Raw genomic sequence first — 14,623 nt, 5'->3', positions numbered from 1 at the left:
GCATTAGATGACAGCAAATGTACTGTAAAAATATTGTAGAGGAAATGAGCATGCACAATTAAATGTTTAATATGGTATTGATATATAGTGCATGCTAATTATTAGCAAAGAAAGAATCACTAGCAGCTAGTTCCCCAATGTAAATTTGACAAGCAGTTCAAAAAAGTTGCCCGATTTATGGCCTACGGCCTGTGGAAAACACAAAGGAAAAGGTATTACCTTGTCCTGTAGGCGGTTTAAAGAGGACACTGTTCAAACAGACTCAAAGGAAGACAAACAGCAGGCCAGCATCGCTCAGAGAACAGAGAAACCCATGAGCTCTGAAAAAAAGCCTGACACACACCAAAACTCAAGGCTAAGGCCAAGAGGCTACAGAGAACCAAACAAAACAAATCCTGGAAGAAGAAAAAAAATCAGAAGAGGCATTTAAAGGGAGATGCCTCTGACTTGGCAATTTGTTTGATTTTGCTTTTCTCTGAACAAACTCTCTGAGCGCCGCGAGAAGACAGGGCGGCAAACAAGAATGACAGCGCTCTCAATAGTCAACAGAAAACAAGCTCAGCGGGGACTGAAATTTGCCTTCGAAAGGGCTGAACGGCCAATTACAAGGAGCTTAAGTAAACTTGATTCAAAAGTTGTGAGGTATAGAAACAGAGCGAGGAAGAAAGACAAACACACACATTATAAAAAGAGAGAGTGAGAGAGAGAGAGAGAGAGAACGCACACGCTGGTGCATCCTAATGAGCCAGAACAGATTTCCTGCATTTCGAGGGGATCATGCACTGCCAAATCCTATTAGGGCATCTCCTCATTCAAAAAGTTGAAAGTGATGTGATTACACTGATCCCCTCCTGCTGTGTAACACAACAATCTGCTCTCCCAGCATTCCGAGAGTTCAAGACAAATGCGCTCCATCAGAGGCCCAGACAACACAAGTGATTGGTGGCTGTTGTCTCTCTGTCTGTGGCCGTGATTGTTGTGCGAAATGCACCGGGATGGCCAAATGGGCTCGAGCTGGGGGTGTCGAACTCAGGCTGTAAGGGCATCTGGGCTCCTTTTCACAATATTATTAAATCATTCTCCGCCCTCGTCGCTACTGTAAGACTGACTGTGTTTACAGTAATGGGCAGAGACAGCACAGCTCTCAAACGCGACGGCTGAAGGTCCTTGTTTGGCCACTGAGTGGGGAACGGGGCCGCGGTGGCTGTCCTCTCTAATGAGGCCAAAGACACAGTTGGCAGGCCGGAATTAGCCGGTGTCCGTGTGAGGGGAAAAAGCTCATTCTAATGGAGCAGAAGCCTCCGATGGGACAGATTGGAGTCTCTTGCCTTTGTTATCGTATGTCACACCAATCTGCGTAGTTCCTCTACATTAGACAGTTAGAGAGAAGGGGGAGCGGATGGCTGCGCTCGGGGTGATTAAAGCTGCCCGCTGACTCTGCTGCCGGCTTAACGAAGTCATGATTAAGTTTAACAAGGTGTGGTGATGGCAATGTCATCGTTATGGACAAAGGGAAAAGCCACCATAGGGTGTGTGAAAGAACGCTGCACTGTAAAACGCGATTAAGACAGGCTGCAAAAGAGAACCAAATCTTCTTTTTTTGCATGTGAAGGTTGTGAGAGGAAGGTGAAATGATTTAGCTAACGAGAGGGAGCATTCAGATTTCAGTGGTTTGAGTGCTTACAAAAAAAAAAATGCACAAACCTTTTCACATCAAAATGAAATCATCTTCATCCTACCGCCCTATTGAAAAGAAGCCAGTGAAAGGCAGACGTGTAGCCCACCTCTAATAAAACACCATTTTCTCCTTGCCTCAGCCTCCCATTTTATTTAAAAGATAAAACCTGCACTCAAAAAAATTTTTCTCTGGGATCACATGCCCCCCCCCCCCCCCAACCCTAACACTTGGCATTAACATGCGATCACCGTGATCTAATCAAGCAGATCGGATCATCAGTCAATCAGAACATGATGCGTTTACACTTGGCAAAATCAGCGGACTTACCTATCTGGATAACTGATCGGATCTCTATTTCACACGCAATATTTAAACAAATCTGTGGTGCAAAGTTGACCTGAAGTGATGGGTTTTCTTTTGAAAACTATTTTCAGTCATAGGACATTTTACAAAACAAAATAAATGTACGAGTCTCACTAGCGCTCTGTTCTTCTGACAGTTCGAGAGAGAGGGGGCGGTGTTTTGCATGTTGTCAACATATGAATGCAGACACCATTGCTGGATTGCATTTACATTAAAGCTGATTTATACTTCTGCAATTCTATGTGGACTGCAAGTGAGTTTTGTGTGTGTTTATGTGCACTTTAATATATTTTAATGTTCCACCTTCTTATATAAAATAAAACAAAGCAAAGAACAAGTTTGTTATTATTTATGATACTTTATATCATAATACAATAGTAGTCCACGACAAACAATGTTGATCTGCCATGGAAGTCCTTGTGGAAATGGAAAGAATGCCATCTTCTCCTGTTCTGTTGTTGTCTCCTTTTGTAGTTTTAAATAATGATTCAATGATTTGATATTTATTTGCAGTCATCACGGCTATAATGCTTCTCCGACGAGCCATTTCTTCTTCGGCTTTTGTCATGGTCTGTAGGTTACACCAGCAACATGCCCATGGACACTGCAGACTAGCGGTTTGCATGTGTACTGCACGTTGACATGGACAACAACACAGAAGTATAAATGAAAACTGACGCATAGTCTACGGCTTAAAGGCTACGATGTAGGTCCGACGCAGAAGTATAAATCAGCCTTTACACTGAGATCCGATGACAATGCATGCTCGACTACCTCTGGACCAAGACACGTTGATGGGATAACATTCTGATCAGAAGCACGTTTTTCATCCTCCTCCCGGCACTCTGTTCATTGTCCAAACTTCCACCTGTATGGTTTTCCCACCAGACCTTTGCCATCCCCTATTACCATCCCACATCCACTCCTTTGTCCTCCTCGTAAGCCCCCCTCGATCCCTCCCTTGTTCTCCATGGTGCTAGGTTGAGCCTTCCGGGAGGAGGTGTGTCACACCATAAAACTGTCTTGATGTGTTTTCATTCGCCATGTGCTCAGTGTGACCTTAATTTCTCTTTATGTCTGATTGTGTCATTCTGTTCTCCTGAGTTCTATTAATGATCCTTATTTGTGTTTGTACTTCAAATCAAGCCTGTTCAGTTCTGTTTTGTTGAGTATTGTGAATGTTATCTTGTGTGTGTCTGTGTTCCTGACCAATATAATTTAACAATATAATTAAGTTCAGAATATAATTTGTATAAAATTATAAAATGTTATCTGATTGAATAAAAAAAATATACAAGACAAATGTAAAAAAAGTGCAACTGGAATTTAAAACTGGTTAGTGTCGTCTGCTTTTTATCGAAGCATTAAAAAATGATCTGAACTGATTAATAACAGATTGGAGATTAAAATAATAGCATATTTGTCTCATTTTAAAAGAATAATAAAAACTGAGATGAAAAATTAACTTCAGCCAGAACTTGCAGAATTTTTATTTTACTATAGTAAATAAATGTTCAGCGATGTCTTCAAAAGATTTTAGAATTGCTGCACATTTTTTTCTATATAATGTTGATATGGTAACTAATAAATACTGTAAATTTTGTTATGCTAGCATGTGTGGAACTATTCAAACCACGTGTGTTATAACTAACGCCACTTTACTTTGTGCCCCGTGCTCCCCTACATAAAGGGACAGATTTAATAACAGTTAACTAAACCATCTTTTGGTGTTAAAATAGTACTGTCAGGATTTACTAAATACGTGCAATGAAGTATTAGTGCTAAAAAAAAAGGCGTGGACACAGTTATTTTTGAACCTAACCTTATTGATTATGCAAACTTAATTTATAAGAGGAGAGTATTAAAATGAATCACACAACTTGAACTCGTCAAATTACTAATATTTGTGCCATTATTTATGGAAAAAAGCATGTCTTAAAGTAGGCAGTAATTAGTAGTGAATCACTCGCAGAATTTTCCCCTCCAAATAATACTTTTATGGAATTGCGCTCAAATGCTAATTTGCCCTGTTTAGTAAATCTGTTCCAAGATCATAGGCGGAGCATGTGTAAGGTATGGGGACTTGGGGCACAAATGCCACTTAATTGGACAAAAAAATGCCCCTGCACAAACAAATAATCTATTACGTCTGTTGCTAACAAAGGGAATATGAATAGACAGTGTCGAATGCGGCATTAAATTAAGATCTTCTCATGTTTTTCATGTTTTATTTTAGGCATTTTTACAGTGTTGCGCATTTTAACTAATCACACACAATTCTGTTGAGTTTGGGAATGCAATGGCAAAACAGAAGCATTCAGATGAGTCCTCGCTGAAACTCATCAGTTTTGATGCGTGCGTGCACGTTCGATGACTGAATTCCAGACTCTTGCGAATTCCCTCATCATAAACAACAAAGCGCTGATGCATGTACAAAGTAAGAGATTCATTATACAGTTTATACAGCTTCAGTGATTATAACAATAGTTTTGTTTTTTGAGAAAATCAGCCGAAACAATAACTATAAGAATAACTTGAATCTTGAAAGTGCTTCAACTCGCGATAGATCCATGTTAGTGATAATGTCACTCTCTATATATAATTTATTCGCTGTTTGAATAATCGTGGAAAGGAATCATTATTTAATTATACATTTCTGACATTATTATTAAATTGTTATCTTGTTAAATACAAATTAAGTCCCATTAAAAGAAATTTATTTACCCTACATGACACCCATGTCTGGTTCTTGCCAAAAAAAAAAGACGTGTTTATGATGTTTAATACACAGTGGCAGAGCCAGGATGTTTTTCATGGCCAGGGAGGGGCCAGCAACAGTCTGGGTGGGCACAGAAATCTTCATTATTTCACTTTAAAAATATGTTTGATTATAATACCTAAAACACAACTGAGTACAATTACTTTCTACTTCTAGATATTTGTAAATCAAGTAATACTGGGTGAATATGACAATTTTTGTATTATTCCTCACCTCCAGGTATTTTAATAAAGGGGCTCAATATAGCTTTGTTTATTCAGCTTCTAGAAACTCCCAAATGCTTGCTCTCCAACACTGCATACTCCTGGATGAGACATGCGTAGTGATACAAATTTGAAAAAGGCCGAAGTCAACAGTCATAAATGAATATAAAATGAGTTATTTTCTAGTATAAGTGCACTGTGCTCACATTTATTTGTGCATTAAATTACAAATAAAAAATACATATCATCTTGTGCCTTATATGGTAATCTCGAACTGCAAGATATATTTTAGTCCATGCATTTGAGAGACGTTCTTGTGTGCTGCGTACATGTAGTTTGCAGTTTTAATTGCCTTTTTTGGTATTTCAGGACTTAGCTGATGACAGAACGAGGTATGTAGCCTATGCTCAAAGTTTCTTGTGTGGGTTATTTATGATGAAGTGATATAGAGCGTGCACCACATATCTGTGTACTGTTGAAGAGTGTGCACTGTGAGCACAGTAAAATGGCTGATGGGACAGGGAAGTGTGTTTTACTGACAAATAGTCTAACAATATCTCATCAGACTGCAGTTCACACTTGTTCTACTGAAGCTGATTTGGTGAAGCTCAAGTGCGCATCTGAAAATTGTCCCGTTTGATGCGGTCATAGCCTAAAGAGATGTGGCGGTTCCACATCTAAATAAATGCATTTCTCGTCAAGAAAAAAATTGACAAAAACTGCAGTTTTGAGTGGGGTGGCCAAAGGAGTGACCATGCTTTCCTTAGTGGTGGCCACCCTGTTAATACATTTGGCTGCTTTTAGCCTTACCCTGGAGTTGGTTCCCCCTCCGCCTATGCCCAAGATCTTGTATATATATATCTCTTGGTGCATACTTTGCCACTGTTAAATAGCATTGTGCTTCCCCACTCCGGAATAGCACCAGCTGATTAAAACAACCTTTATTATCTTCTGTTTACCTTATTTATTTGAGGCTCCTCGCAGTCTCCTCTCATTCTTAATTAATTACTTTTGGTCCTGACCCAGTTGCCGATTTTAAAGCAAACTGTACGCTTAATTAACCAAATTACACCTAATTAGCGTTAGTCATACTGTTGCTTCAAATGACACATCAACATTTCCTGTGTGATACATCTAATATTATGCCTGAAAGCAGCCATAATTTATATTATATGCAAACAGTAACAAATAAAGAGGACAATAGAACAGCATTGCATGTTTGGACTTGTTGAGAAAGAGTTGAGGAGGAACTAAACTCACCATAGCCAATGGGACGATTCCACCGAGGTCATGTGGTGCCAGACGGATGAGTGTCTGGATCTCATCCGAAAGGGTTCGGGAGATGGGGTACTCGATCTGCCATGTCGCTGAGCGACTTCCCAGAGGATCCAACAACCCGTTGACCTCCAGATCCACCTGAAGAACTTTCTGGAAACCGGCCTCCACCCTAACAGGAAGAAGAGAAAGTAAAAGTATTATTTAAAATGTTTGAATGCAAACTAAAAGCATATGCATGTAAAACTCATGGGTGTCTTGTGTTTCTTTGTGGTTATGTGGCTACTGGCCAGTGCGTGCTGCCAACAGATGAAGGGGCAGTAAAGCGGCCATTTATTGACCCTTTTGTTTTGTACACCTGGTGTGTGTACAATGTAGGCTGAGATGTATGTGGGTGTGAGTGTGTGGCGGTTTACTCTCATTATTTCAGTTCAACAAAAACACATCCCAGCAGCAACCAGAAAAAAAAAAGACAGCAAAAAAGCAATTTACTTTTGGTCCAGCGCCACAGAATTTTTAGAAAAGATTTCCAAAGCAGAGCATAACATTGTCTCCACTGATTGCGATGCATACAAAGCTGAAAAACAATGAATAAAACCAAAGCCATTTGATTTGCCCGGGCCTGGGTTTGATCAGCCTGGCTGCTCTGGCCTCACAGTACTTAGTTAAAACAAGACTGCATATGAAAAATTCTTAATATCAAAGTACAAATCTGGAATATGGAACTGCAATTGAATTTGCACCTGGAACACAAAAGAAAACTATGTTCTTTTCCCCCTCAGTATCAGAACAGTATGGTACAAGGTCCCTCTTAAAAGAACTCACACTTCCATGACAAAAGTAAGGTCACCGCATTATTCTAAATGCTGTCATTTCAACAGTTTGGAAAAAATAATTAGAATTTGTTCTTTGGTTGAAATCACACAAGTTCTAACAAACACTTTGCTCAGGGTTAACAAGGTTGCAGTTTTCCCCATGTGGAAATGTTTCCATGAGTTTTTTGTCCTGCGGTTTGAAGGTTAGAAATATCACACAAATTAGATTTGTGAAGTGAAAAAAATATGGTTTTCACTTTGCAATGGTTAATGGTGCTTCCATAGTAGGCCTAGAAATGACCTTAAATAACCTAAAAAAAGTATATATATATATATATATATAAAAAAATTGTAGGTTATTTAAGGTCATTTCTTATGGTTGGCATATTTTTGGATTGGTCTTTACAACTCCATCTGCAGAATCTAAGAGTATCTCAGGAGCAGAGAGATACTATCATCCATTTTCTGTTAACAAAATAATTCCAGAAATACATTCTCCTTCAAATTAATCTTCAAGAAAAAAACAAGACATATTCCACCTGTCTGTGTCCTCTAATCACCAGCAGTTCTAATAACTTTAATTCCAAAGAGCCCAGGATTCTCTGATTTCAATGTCATGGAAACAGAGATGGCAGGATATTTTTAATAAGCAAATCTGGGATGATCATATCAGTTTTCACACTTTCTAATCTGTGACTTTACATAATAAAAGCGACCACACACTGCCAGTCTCTGCCAGATTGCACATGCTGTAAATTCATTTGATTTGTAGATTCCTTAAAGAGACATTATCTGTAAGGAGCAGAAAAGTGAATTCAAGGCAAGGAAAAGCTTGTTTAAAAATCCTTAATGGAATCAATTTGCTCCAAACCTGTATGACTTTCTTCTTTCTGTAGACCACAAAAGATGCAGTTAGGCAAAAAAATTGTCACTATTGATATAATATGGAAAAGAGCAGCGTGAACATCCTGCTAAACTTCTGCTTTCGTGTTCCATGAAGTGAGGAAGAACAAATTACTCCTATTTTCATTTTTGGGGGGACTATTCCTTTAACAACTAGATATATCCTATGATGTATGGATCCATAGGTATGACTTACCCTAGGGAATGCCATTTCAGTAACTACTGCAAGAACAAAAGGTCTTGTAATGCCATGAATTTTCTTTACCAACAGACATTTCGCTAAGCACTTTTTACGATCACACAAAAAGGGCCGAAAAAGCCTATTTAAAGTAAGTGCCATTTTGCTGTGCTAATGTGGTGCTGGTGAATGGAGATGGGCAGCTAAAAGGCTCTGGTGTTAGAGAGGTATTCTGGGAGAAACAGCTGACAGCTTTGTTGCACTTAAAAATAAATGCATCCGCCTTGTAAACACTGGCTTTCCACAACCTCACTGAATGCTCTGAAGAGCCCTGTTAGCTCAAACACATTAATGGCTAATTGTCGGAATTCACATTCACAGCTAAGAAATCCAAACCAGCACAGAATTAAACACCCCGTTATGGCTCAACTGTAGGGTTAAGACGTGTCCAGTAGAGGGCGAAGTCCAGTATCTCTTCACCAAAGTTGAGCATTTCGGACTCAAAATCAAAAGCTAATACTGATTGATTAAAATCCCTTTACTGGCAGATGGAATTTGGGAATCTCTCTGCATTTTGCCTCTGATTTTGTTGGATTGTCTGCAGAATGGATTTAAAAATGGTTAAACGTGTTAAACCATGCATTCTGGGAGCAGATGTAGCCAAAATGTTCAAGAAACAAACATAAGGGAAGAGGAATTTAATGAATGACGGGCGTTCCAGTGGAAACTGATGAACTTTCAGTGGAATTCTGTGTACATTCTACCCGTTATATCCTATATTAAATTAGTCTTCTGCTCTTCACAGCCCACTTTCACAATCTTATGCTATGCAACAGAGGTTATAAGGGCAGTAAATATGAAAATCATTTCAGACACAGAGAGCGAAAAAAGTGAAGACTGTATATTCATTTTCAAACCACAAAAAGAGTACTTTGTGAAAACAGGAATGTGAAGTGGAACGTGTCAGCGAGAGTTTCTCTGTGAAGTCTTTGAGAGTCTCGACAGGTGCTCAAGTGCTCATCACTACAATGAATGGATTGTTATGTCAGAACGTAGAAAAATGCAGAGAAAGCCAGAGGAAAGCAATTTGATGAGATAGATAGATTATAAATATATCCTGGTTGACAGATCACACATAATCGTCAGAGGGAGTGAAATCCTGCCAAAATTTATAGGTCTGACGACAAAGGGCTTGACTGCAGGAGATGGAGAATTAATATTTAAAGTGGAGTAGGTGAAATTTCAATCTTTCAAAAAGGTTCTTCGACTGAATTTCCCAAAACAGAGGCTCTTCAAAGAGATGGCGCGCATCCCTCATTTTACACAACCGTGCAAAAATGGCGTGAGAGAAAAGGAAAAAAGGCCAGAAAATGGAAATGGCTTTCATTGTGGAGACTCTGGGGTGGATATATTCATGCACAGTGGTGATCTGCTTAGCAATGACAACAATGATACATCAAACGAATGGAATCAATTTGACTACAAAGCCGCTGTGGTTGGCAACTCACGGCTCCGGGAAATAAAAGTCAAAGCCGGGGAAGTAATGGCAGTTGGTGCGTCAGCTTTGAGTAAAGCTGTGGTGGAATTTCATTTCACAGGTTGCGGAAGATGCCGAGTGAAAAAGCCACGCTGACGGCGAGCCCTCGCCCTCCTACTGGAGGATTTGCCAGCCGCCTCTTCCACTCGTTTCCCTCTCAAAGGCAACACTGGGCACACAAGACCCCCAACAGGCTAAGCATGAAACTCAATCACAGTGCTGGCATGGGGGCCCTGACCTGCATCACGCTCACTAAAGAAGTTTATGGTCTAAATACGGAATTCAGATGGTCAGAATAAAGGAGGTGAGGATGAGAGAGAAAGGAGAGAATCAGCAATGAATACAGATGAAAGTTAATATGGAGACTGTATTTGCAGGCTGAGGGAAGCAATGGTGCTTTTATAAAAGTAACAGGCTACTACAATAAACCAAAGAAAAAAAAAAGCTGCCAAGGATTACAAGCTTAGTGATATTCAAGTCTTAAAGATATTCAAGAGTTTTATATAAAATTGCAAGTAATCCAAGGAACCACTGGCACCAATGGTCAATTTAGGATCGTGGTGCATCTTTGAAACAGCCCAAATCTTTAAGAGAAATCAAATAACTAATAAATCATCTTACAATCATCTTAGTCTCGTGATGCTTCTGGGAAGTGCATATCGGATTTTTTTTTTTTAAGTGAACAAATGTTTTGAAGTGAACAGGTCTTTTATGTGAACAAATCTCTTACGTGAAAGGATCTTTTAAGTGCACAACTATTTTAAGTAAAAAAGGCTGTTTTTCAAAAGATCATAAGCCTAAGGAGATCAGAAACCATTCACACCAATGGATTGTAAATGAATGACAGAATGTTTAGAGTGAACATTTTCTTTATTGTCCCTTGTGAAGAACATGACTGCTGCTTTGATTGCTTTTTCTTGAATCTAAATACTAATTATACCATAAGAAAACAGTATTTCAGCACTTTCTTGAAACCCATAGTTTATTTAGGTATTATATTAAATTATATTTCACCCCAGAAATTGGCAGTACTGCATGTGGTTGACTACCGGCTCACCACAGCCTGGATATTTCTAAAACTGCTCAGAGTAACAGCCTTCATCAATAGCACTTGGAAGAGAAAGAGAAAATGACCCATAGTTCAATGTTTTTGTATAGGTGCATTGATGTGAAGGAATGTGTGCACATGGGTTTGTAAATAATAGATGACAAGTAGCATAGCATTGTCTTTAGGACTTTTAAGATTTCATACTTATATACTTCTGCTGTAATCCATAAAAGCAATTCTCAACAAACATCAGAGCAATGGAAAATTCTGCCGAGCAGACAAGCACATAGTGCAGACAGTTCACAGACCTTTACTTTTTAGTGTTATTCTGTAGAAAAGTTATCAGGAGGATTCACATAAAAACTATTCTTTCACCTCAAAAAGGCTAAAAAAGTAGACGTGATGGGAACTTAAGTGTGTACATTTCTAGAGACAGAATTAAACATGAATATCGTTTTAGTAAGTTAAATGTGCATCGTCGACAAAACTTAAGGAAAATCTCAAGTCAGCAACCACTGAGGAGACTGATAAAATGTCTAATTGTGGTATGAACCTGAAAACGTACAAAAGATACAAAGCGACTAATGGAGTGCGCACCATTTGAGGATCCCTGTTCTAGATTACTCATGGGTTGTTTTTCGTGTCACTCTCCCGTTTTCTGATATAACTGGACTTGTCAAAATGGATGTCAATAAGCTCTTCACTGATTGGCTTGAATAACTAAATTCACTTTTGGTGCGTGAATTTAATTATTTGTGCAAGTCTGTAATTATTAGATTACAAGTCAATGCAAAAGACGCACACAGACATGAAATCGTACCAGGCGACGCATTGGCTGTGAATGTGTGATATTCAGCTCAAGTTAAACAATTTAAACTCAAGTAAAAGTTTGGCATGTTGTCGCTTATAAACACGTTCAATTTGACATGTCTGGTTATATCAGATTTTTTTAAATTATGTTTTTATATGTGCAGCTAATGATGAGTTAATTAAAAAGAAAAAAAAGTTAATTAAAAAAAAAAATAAAATAATCACAACAGTAAACAATGGATATTCAGGATTACGTAAACGTTTTTTTTTAATTACTAATGTTTTAAAGATGAACTTTAAGGGAACATTAGACAGCGAAGATAATCTTCAGTAAATGTAAAAAAAACAACAACACAGAAATAAGCATGCACAATTAAATACATATCAACCAATGAACTCTCCATAAACCATCAAAAACTTTTCTTGTGTAGTTGAAATTATGGACGACCAGCATCTAATGCAAAATACCACTGAAAAATGACACAAAAAACAGCCCACCTTGACTGTCTGTGACCCGCGATCTCATAAACCTTGAGGCAGTGATGTAATATTCATCGCACTCTGCAAGTTGATTTGCTTGCTGTTGCTTCCGCAGGAGCGCAAGAGGTTTAAGAAGAATGAAGCGGTCGGACCGGATGGAAGCTGAGGAAAATGGCTAGAGTTGGGTCCAAGTCCACCTTTGTCGAGTACGAGTCAAGACCAAGTCCACAAACATCGAGTCCAAGTCCGAGTCCGAGTCCAAAAGGGGCCGAGTTGGACTCAAGTCCGAGTTCTTAAAGGCCGAGTCCGAGTCGAGTCCGCCCGAGTCCAGAAAGTAATTAAATTAAAAAAGATTAGAAATTGGTATTGTACATTTTTACATTCTATTAATATTTTAACCTTTCAACCCATTAAACCAATGGCAATATAAAAATGTAATAAAAAAAAAATACCACTGTTACATCTAGTCATTGCCGTTGAACATTTTTATTTTATGTCAACAGAACTAGTTTCCTATCAAAAAAGTTTTCAAAGGTTTTATTGTATTACAAGTGCATGAAAATACAAATTAACCTATTTTATTATTGTATCACACTATATTGTCCTCCAGTTAAAGATGACATTTCAGTTATTTAATGCCTCTCCCCCACATTTGACAGAGGTAAAGTGCAGCCAATGAGGAGATCCTTAATGATGACATTATGAATTTCTTGTTGTCTTGGAGAACTTGCATCATAAAGTTGCATTGCTTGTTTGGTCAGGTCTGGTCTTGCAAATCCTGCAATGCTGAGCTTTGCAGCATCTGTTGGTTGCTGCTGATGTCTCTGGTAGTCGGTTGCATCGGTTTTTGGATCACCAGTACACTGAACCGAAAACCGTTTCTTTCGGAGGCGTCCGATTTGAGAACCGATGAACTGATGATACTGCGCATGCGTGTAAGTTTTCAAGTATTTTGTTAAACATCGGAAAGTGTGATAAAACTATATATATAAAAAAAATAATAATAATAATAAAAAAAAAAAAAAAAAAAAAAAAAATATATATATATATATATATATATATATATATATATATACGTTTTTTTTTTTTTTTAAGATAGGGGCTACATGTTTCTAATCTGTATATTGTAGATTATGTATGGGCCAAAGGGGTTTTCAGGGAAGTTAGACAATAATTAAGACTCTAAAGACATGTTTAATATGAATAAGGGATGGTTTATGAAATATCTGTACTGTATTTATAGTTAATGATGACAGATTCACAAACTGAGTTTGTAGTAAACAGAACATGGACACGAGTAGAGCAGCTGATGATACTGAACTGCAGCATGTGCCGGTGTCCTGACATTTTATCCTACCCTGTCAGATTTTCCTACCCGGGTTTTGATTGATTCTCGTTCTCGAGTCAAGAACCGGTTGTATCAGTTTTCAGATCATCAGTACACTGAACCGAAAACCGTTTCTTTCGGACGCGTCCGATTCGAGAACCGAGGAGCTGATGATACTGCGCATTCGTGATTCAGCATGAAGCCGACTGACTCACAGCGCGTCTGAACCGAACTGATTCTTTTGGTGATTGATTCTGAACTGATTTTGTGCTAATGTAATGAGTGCGGGTAAACCGAGGGCTTGAATGAAGGGCAATCTGACGAAACGTTAGTTCATTTAATAACAAATACATCGCAATGGATTATGTATCCGGTGAACTGTTTTTTTTTTTCAACCGGTTTATTGAATCAAACCGTCCGAAAGAACCGGTTCGCGGAAAAGAATCGAGCTTCCCATCACTAATCCACATTGATATCCAGTGAGTGGTGCGTGTGTTTCGTCTGCAAGCATGAGACTTCTGCCTGCCGGTGTGGTGCAGTAAAATGACAGAAGGGGAGACATTCATTAATTTATCACTTCAATTTTATGCTGGTTTTATTGTTACACGTGACGCGGACTCGACTGTACTCTGAATATTTTCCGAGTCCAAAATGTTCAAGTCCGTGTCAAGTCCGAGTACAAATTCACCCGAGTGCGTGACAAGTCCGAGTTCATTCAAAATTGGACTCGAGTCCGGACTCGAGTCCGAGTCCAAGTTCGAGTACCCCAACTCTAAAAATGGCTGCCCTTGGGTGAGACATCCAGCTGGGAACATCATTTAAATCCATTAGTTAGATATCATCAGACTCTCCCACTCACTTAGTAGCTATGTTATCACCGGTGTAGATGTGAAGCGGAATGGGGAGCGCAGAGTGAAATGGATCCCCAAGATGCCAGTTCTTCACACCAAATTACCTGAACTAAACCTAGGTCGATGGGTAGCTCACAAAGCCTTCCCTCCAAGCAGTATCCAATGTGTCCCAGGCTCAACTTTTAAGTTCAAATAATAGTATATTGGCAAATGCTGGGTAAGAGAGTTCTGCTTATAAATAAAAACCTCAGTAAAAAGGCAAGCAAGACAGTCAAAGGAACAATGTTGAAAATAACCAAGATTAATGAATGGTGGCTGAACTACCTTAAAAAAAACTTCTGGAGAACGGTGTCTGCTAGTGTTTAAGTGCAGGTAC

The 14,623-nt window shown here is 38.8% G+C and overlaps 2 protein-coding genes across 2 annotated transcripts in view; one reads left to right on the top strand and one right to left on the bottom strand.

Annotated features, from left to right (window-relative positions):
- The window catches only part of LOC127986179 (60S ribosomal protein L17), a 232,369-nt gene that overhangs the window by 29,869 nt on the left and 187,877 nt on the right, over positions 1-14,623 (top strand). The gene's annotated exons all lie outside the window — the stretch shown is intronic.
- LOC127986168 (transmembrane protein 132C-like) overlaps positions 1-14,623 on the bottom strand; it is a 121,591-nt gene that overhangs the window by 20,755 nt on the left and 86,213 nt on the right. Inside the window, exon 4 of the mRNA XM_052588415.1 lies at positions 6,284-6,470. Within this exon, the coding sequence (XP_052444375.1) occupies positions 6,284-6,470 (187 nt within the window). The remainder of the gene's footprint in view (positions 1-6,283; positions 6,471-14,623) is intronic.

The sequence above is a fragment of the Carassius gibelio genome, chromosome B21 (assembly GCF_023724105.1).
Source record: "Carassius gibelio isolate Cgi1373 ecotype wild population from Czech Republic chromosome B21, carGib1.2-hapl.c, whole genome shotgun sequence".
In the NCBI taxonomy this organism is placed as follows: domain Eukaryota; kingdom Metazoa; phylum Chordata; class Actinopteri; order Cypriniformes; family Cyprinidae; genus Carassius; species Carassius gibelio.
The sequence above is the reverse complement of the archived record's forward strand: the minus strand, read 5'-3'. Positions and strand labels throughout refer to the sequence as shown.